The 7,408-nt window shown below is 32.5% G+C and overlaps 1 protein-coding gene across 1 annotated transcript; it reads right to left on the reverse strand.

The window, feature by feature from the left end:
* Nucleotides 1-4,367: 4,367 nt before the first annotated feature.
* Nucleotides 4,368-6,136, reverse strand: LOC106340962 (probable N-acetyltransferase HLS1-like). The gene is made up of 3 exons (XM_013779783.1): nucleotides 5,935-6,136; nucleotides 5,352-5,512; nucleotides 4,368-5,241 (listed from the first exon to the last, which is right to left on the reverse strand). The coding sequence occupies exons 1-3, from the start codon at nucleotides 6,103-6,105 to the stop codon at nucleotides 4,368-4,370; spliced, it is 1,206 nt and encodes a 401-aa protein (XP_013635237.1). The 5' UTR covers nucleotides 6,106-6,136.
* Nucleotides 6,137-7,408: the final 1,272 nt, after the last annotated feature.

Here is a 7,408-nt window from a genome sequence, read left to right on the forward strand (position 1 = left end):
ATGTCGGAAGAGCGAGCAAAATGGACTTAATCAGTACTTCCTTTCCACCTTTCGAGAGCCATCTACCTGTCCATTCATTCACTCTATGCATCAACTTGTCCTTTAGAAAAGCAAAAAGTTTGCATTTAGATCCACTTATGTCTTCGGGGATGCCTAGGTAAGTTCCCATTCCTCCTTCATTCTCTATTACAAGTGCATCTTTAATCTCTTGTCTACTAGTTGCATTAATCTGTTTACCAAAGAGCAAGGATGATTTATCAAAATTGATACATTGACCTGATGCTTTGCCATATTTCCTGACTACTTTCATTACTTCTTCACATCCACAGGGCTCCGCCTTACAGAAGAAAAGGCTATCATCAGCAAAGAGAAGGTGGGATACCGACGGACACGCGTGTGTGACGCCCATCCATGTTATCTTCCCTTGATTCTCTGCATGATTAAGAAGGCTAGGGAGTGCTTCCGTGCATAGAATAAAAATGAAAGGAGATAAATGATCTCCTTAACGTAGGCCTCTACCTGGAACAATATTTCATCTTGGCTCTCCATTCATGAGGACCTTATATTTTACCGATGTAATGCATCGCATTATCCAGGTGATCCAGATTTCTGAGAAACCCATCTTACGCATGACAGCTTCAATAAAAGACAATTTCATCCTATCATATGCTTTACTCATGTCTGTTTTGATGGCCATCCTTTTATTACGTCCACTTGGTTTAGTTCGCAGAGCTTGGAACATTTCTTGAGCAATCATAATGTTATCTGAAATCTGTCTCCCAGTAACAAAGGCTGACTGGGCTTCCGATATCAAGCTTGGTAGCACTTTCTTTAATCTCTGGCATAAGACCTTAGAGATTATCTTGTAGCTGACGTTGCACACACTAATGGGTCGAAACTGAGCCATTTCATTAGGCTTTGTTGTCTTTGGGATGAGACATATGTTTGTATAATTCAGCCCATTAGCCACCGTCCCCTCAAAAAGGAATTTATCAACCATAAGAGTTAAATCTTCCTTTACTATGTCCCAAAATTTTTGATAGAAAAACGCAGTCATCCCATCTGGTCCAGGGGCCTTTTCTGGATGCATTGCAAAAAGCGCCAATTTGACCTCCCATTTAGTGACCAGAGCTATAAGGTTGTCATTCATCGTACCAGTGATCATCGTAGGAACTTGTGCTAGCGCCTCTTCAATGTCCTCTGGATTTGATGATTCAAAGATCTGCCTAAAGTAGCTAGTAGCAATGGCTACCAATCCTTCTTCATCCTCAACAATATTTCCATTTTCATCTAAGAGCTGTGTGATCTTATTTCTTGCTCTTCTTTGCTTTGTCAAGGCATGAAATTTTTTTGTATTTATGTCTCCTTCTTTCAACCAAAACACCCGACTCTTCTGTTTCCAGAACATTTCTTCTGTTTAAGAGCATCAGAGAGTTCCTTCAAAGCTGCTGCAATTTACTCAATTGTGGCATTATCATCTGCATACAAGCCCTCTACTTTTTCTTTAAGCTCCTCCACTAATTTTGCCGAATTGACATTATGTTGCCTCCGCCATTCACTTAAGGCTTTCCTACAGCTGGAAATATGTTTCATAATAGTCGCATTGGGAGGAAGATCAGGAGATTTCCATCCCTCAAGGATAACTTGCCTTAACTCCTCATTATCCAGCCATCTTTTATCAAACTTGAACTTTTTTTATCGTCTCATTGGCTTTATAAGTATTTCTGCAAGAATCGGACGATGGTCCGATCCCCATAACCTCATATACTTCACAGTCGAGTGGGAAAACTTCTCATGCCAGTCTGCATTTCCTACTGCTCTGTCTAAGCGACATCGAACAGTTGATCTGCCTGCTCGCTTCCCTACCCAAGAGAGCATGTCCCCCGAGAAAGGAAACTCTAACATCCCACAATCCTTAAGCATCTGCTTAAAAAGAAGGAATGAACTATCAGGGCGTTGTCTTGTTCCTTCTTTCTCATTATGTCATGTGATTTCATTAAAATCTCCTATCATGAACCAAGGTCCATTTCTTGTTATTGAAAAACGCGTAAAAGTGGTTAGTATAAACATGAAAAGTGGTACTTTCAAAATGGTATTTTTAGCAATTTTCCTATTCTGGATTATTTAAAATAACTATAAATTACTAAAAATGTTTAAAAAATTCACAGTTAAACTTTTGTAATCAGTGGTTTAACTTTTTTGTTATAACAAGATACAAATAATCATAAAACCGTATGATTATGGTTTAACTTTTATATATATAAGCATATACCATATCTATTTTAATATCTTTTAAATTAAAGTATATACCATATAAGAATACCTAAATATATTAATTTCAAAATTTGCATCGAAAGTATCGAGACCTTAATATTTTAAATTTAAGATTTCACTAAAAAATGGGGAGAAATGATACCACTTTTCATCTTTACCACCACTAATTGAACATTTTCAAAAATACCTTCTTTATTAATTGGCAAAAAACTCTTACACCATTTTTCTCTATATATGGAGAAATTGCCACAAATACCACATTCATAGTACCACTTTTCATATTTACACTAACCACTTTGACCCTCACTTTTAATGAAAGGTAAAATACACTTACACACATACGGTTAACTAATCTAGACTTAGGGTTTAGAGTTGAGGGTGGTAGGGTTTTTGGAATATAAAATTTACGATTCTAATAAATATATAAATAAATACTTAAAAATATAAAAAAATTAAGAAAATAGTTTCAAACATAATTTTTGATTTTCAAAAAGAAATTAAAAATAATTTCGAAAAAAATCAAAAAAGAAATTATAAAAAAGTTCGAATTTGAAAAAGTATAATTTGAAAACATAAAAAAAAATTATTTATTTATTTATTATTTATTTATTTATTTAAATAATGATTTATTATATATATAGAACATGGGTATAAGAGTATTTATTTATTTATTTTATTTATAATAATGATTTATTTTATATATATAGAGAATAAGGATATAAGAGTCATTTGCCACTTAATTAAGAAGGAATTTTTAAAAATGTTCCTTTAGTGGTGGTAAAGATGAAAAGTGGTAAACATGAAATTTTCGCCTATATACAGTATATAAGAAATCATTATTTAAATAAAAAAATTAAAAAAAATTAGAAAAAAAAATTATGTTTTCGAATTATACTTTTTCAAATTCGAACTTTTTTATAAAATGTTTTTTGAATATTTTTCCAAAATTTTGTTTTTTTCAAAATTTCTTTTTGAAAATCAAAAATTATGTTTGAAACTATTTTTTAAATTTTTTAAAAAATTTTAAGTATTTATTTATATATTTATTAGAATCTTAAATTTCACATTCCAAAAACTTTATTTCACCCCTCAACTCTAAACCCTAATTCTAGATTAGTTAACCTTAGGTGTATAAGTGTATTTTATCCTTCATTAAAAGTGAGTGTAAAAGTGGTTAGTGTAAACATAAAAAGTGGTACTATGATTCAATGAATGTGGTATTTGTGATTATGGTTTATTTTTTTTGTTACAACAAATATACAAATGTAAATAAAATCATATAAATATTAAGTTTCGATAATAAATATTTATATTAAAATATACTCTATATTTACGCCAATATCATTAAAATTTAATTATATACCATATAAAATTAGAAATAATTATTTTTATTTATTTACCAAAACAATTATTGTAAATAAATAAGAGATGTTGTTTTGATTTGTGTTTACTGTAGTTTAATTATATACATAATACATAAATTAACACAAAATAAATAAAAATGTATAAAAATTATTTGTATACATAATCTCATCCCCGCGCATGTTGTTTTCAGTAAAATGACATAAACTACCAGTAAATTCGTTTTGTCGATTTATAGGAAAAGTAAGTAGAATAAATAAAGAGATTTAGGGTAAATAAACAAGAGCTGCATGTAATAAAAAAAAAAAATTGTTTAAAAAAAAATAATCAATTTTATGCCTATGATATATAGTACTACCCTTTTTGTAAGACGTACGGAGAAGATCTGAAATTGCTTTTTAATTTTTAAAATTGTTGGAGATCTTTTTTTTCTTTTCCTTTTCATCTTTACTTGTTTCAATCTTACAAAAAAAATATTACTTGAATTTAAGATTGCTGTTTAAACAAATACAAATTAGTGAATTACCTTCAAACAAGGGATATTTCATCCAAGATTTTGCTTATAAAATACTACATTCAATTTGCCATAAAGAAGTATACCTTCGAATCTCTTTTAAACAAGCTATATATTTGAAAGAATCTTACTACATCATTCATTCCAAAGTTTAAAAGACATCTAATCTGACATGAAAGATAAATATTCGTTTTCTAACATAATCTAATTTGAAATATCAGAATTCTCTAGGGTCAACAAAAATGGAATTGCCAGGTGGCGATTTAGTCCAGTCACCAACAGAGCCGTCACTATAATCTTCACCAAGCCGTTTAATACACCACAAGTCTTCATCACACGATAGCACCTTCCAATGTGGTATTCCTCTCCGGACCGGCTCTCCTACGGCCAATTCTGCCGCTACGACACCACATCCTCCTTCTTTCGCCAGGTTATGCGCGTGGCCGCACAACGCTTTCACCATTTTCTCCACGCATGGTCCTTCACCACCAATGCCATACATAAAATGAAGTCCAAATGGCTGAAAAATCGCTGGAATAGACGGAATTTTCAAAAACGGTAGCGTTTTATCAACCACACGCGTTGTTTTGGCCAACACGCGCCGTAGTCTCGATGCACCACGAACTTCTAACTTAAACGAGTCTTTACAGTTCCACACGCTTAAAACCGCCCAAGAATCAGGTGGATACTCGAGAAACTTAGCTGAACCGGGCCATGACCCGAACCCGGACCCGTAGCAGCTGTCACGTGGAACAGCAATGAATGTTCCAAGCGAGAGTTTGTTGTTAAGAACTGAGTCAATGTCTCGTGGAAAAAACTCGGTTGTGCTAAAGTGTAGCCGGTATAGTGACTCAGCATCCGACGGGTCAAGCCTGAGAACCGTAACCTGATTAGAAATGTTGACCCGGTGTGCGTACACCGGGTTAACCAAAATGGACGGTGTACGAAACTTAGTGTAACCACATTTTCCGGTGAAAAGATTAACCGAAGCGTGATTGTCGTTTTCAGTAGCAATATAGGAATATTCTGCACCGTTTTGATTAAACCATTTCTCTATCTCCTTCACGAGCTGAAACCCTATTCCTAGCCTCCTGCGTTATTAAAAATGTGACGTGATTAACATTAATTACTTATAATTAATTATTATAATTAATTATTAATTAGCGTTAGTTACGTGCATTAAATGAAATTATAAACGAACCTGTGAGTAGGAGAAACGCGGAGGCCCAAAACGTATGCGAGTTTAGTGTAAAGTGGTTTGGTAGTAACATCGAGTGTTTTGCTACCACATGTAACGGTTTTGATACATCCTCGAATCATTCCAACTAACTCTTTCTTATCCTCTGTAGCAATCTCAGCCACCTGTAAGAATTTTCGAAGTGTACTAAGAATTTTATTTTTATTATTCATTTTTAATTAAAAAACAAAACAGTAAAAAGTAAACCAAACACTAAAGCCTTTTGGTTTAGATTTAATTTTTGTGTACTTGCTTCATAATGAGTAAGCTCTCGAATAACTGCAACTTAGAAAAACGGGGTATTTTTTATATTTTATCTCTAACACTAAAAGAAAAAAAATCAACTTGTTCATGAGTTAGTTCATATATATGCTTCATAATTATTTTATTTTTTTTTAAAAAGAATTCTCTCTAACTAATGATTACTAAGAAATGACATAGAACTTCAAAACGCTCTTTTAATTCAAGCTTCATATTAAAAAAAAAATTGAATTAACTTCAATTTGAGAAAATGGGTTTTGGATAAGAATTGGGTTCTAGAAATTACCAGCATGAGGTAAGAAGGTGAATGTCGGACACGGCAAATCGGGTCACCTAAGAGATCGGTGAAGAGTGAGAGTTTTCCGGTCGGACCAACTTCGCACCGCCGTTCAACGTCTTCCACGGTGGCTAAGTCCTTACTCGGGTCGTATTCTCTAACCTCCACAACCGTCGTCATATTTTTCTTTATCACAAACTCTAAACACAGAGGAAAGAGATAGATAGAGAGAACTGAAAACAAGTGTGAAGTAGCTAGGGTTTTATATAGAGGAAGGGGTGACTGTTGCAATTTTAAAAAAGTCAGCAGATTTTCCGACGACATAGGATTTTATTTTATTTAATAATCTTATACTAGTATTGAATTGTATGACGTGAAGTATAAGCAAGGAACATAGCAGCTATCAGTTTTATTATTTTGTTGGCTTCAGAAACTATACAGGAGCTTTCGAATTTGGAGATTTTTTTTAAAAGAGAGTTTTTCAAAAGTTTTTGAAAATGACTTGCTATTATTTGCGTCTGATATATATATTTAGGTTCATGCCGTTTAGAAATCTACCAAATAGTACTATTATTGGAGAGAGTTTAAAAGGACCTTGTATTAGTTGGGTAATTCACTGTGAAATATGTCATTTCCCAATATTCTTTTTTTCTTAGAATATATTGATTTTCTTGGTTCTACTTGGAATATATTATTCGTTTAGTCTATTTTGCAGTAGACAAATATACGCATCTAGAATTATTAATTATATTGTGAGATTTACACGCACAAAAATGAAATGACCAAACTAGTAGTTAGTTATTACATAAGATTCGAATAATGGAGGGATGAGATTATTCTTAATTAATTTTTCAACTTATTTTAATCAGTCTTTTCTAATGTTCACTAGCCTAGAAAATTATTATTGATAGCATAAAGGAACAATCTATATGGAATAAGAATACTTATTAGTATAATTATAGTTAAGAAATTATGCTTTTTGATCTATTGATGTGAGAATATAAATGGGTGATTAAGACGAGCATAGATATCGAACTTACCCATAAAAGAGCGTGGAAAGTGGGAGTGAGAAGTGGAAATGGCGGCTCCGCTTTTATTCTATCTCTTTTCAGATAGTTCATGAATGTATAGTATACCAATTAGTATTGTGATAATTTTGCTCTTTAGCTCAGTTTATAATATAGATACTCTGTCAGAAATGTTTAAGATATTACACGTAGATTAAGGTTTTAAAAATAAAGCTAAAAGATCATTTGTTCTAGGGCTGGACAAATAGTTCAAATCCAATCTGAAAATTAGTACCGAACCTGAACTGAAACTGGTTAAATATCCAAACGGGTTTAAAAATTTTCGTATCTAGAGAACCGGAACAGAACCCGATCCGAACTGAAATATTTCGGGTATCCGAATCAGATTTATATATAGCTGAATATATTAGCTACTTTTAGAGTTAATATCCAAAAAATCCAAAATTTATAAGATA

Source organism: Brassica oleracea, chromosome C4 (assembly GCF_000695525.1).
Source record: "Brassica oleracea var. oleracea cultivar TO1000 chromosome C4, BOL, whole genome shotgun sequence".
Lineage (NCBI taxonomy): Eukaryota > Viridiplantae > Streptophyta > Magnoliopsida > Brassicales > Brassicaceae > Brassica > Brassica oleracea.

Bases quoted from the DNA above. Each gene is read 5' to 3' on its own strand.
- LOC106340962 (XM_013779783.1), bottom strand. From the start codon at position 6,105: ATGACGACGGTTGTGGAGGTTAGAGAATACGACCCGAGTAAGGACTTA. The intron at 5,513-5,934 runs GTAATTTCTAGA...AAATTCTTACAG, and splicing joins CACCTTCTTACCTCATGCTG to GTGGCTGAGATTGCTACAGA. The intron at 5,242-5,351 runs GTTCGTTTATAA...TTAATAACGCAG, and splicing joins CGCGTTTCTCCTACTCACAG to GAGGCTAGGAATAGGGTTTC.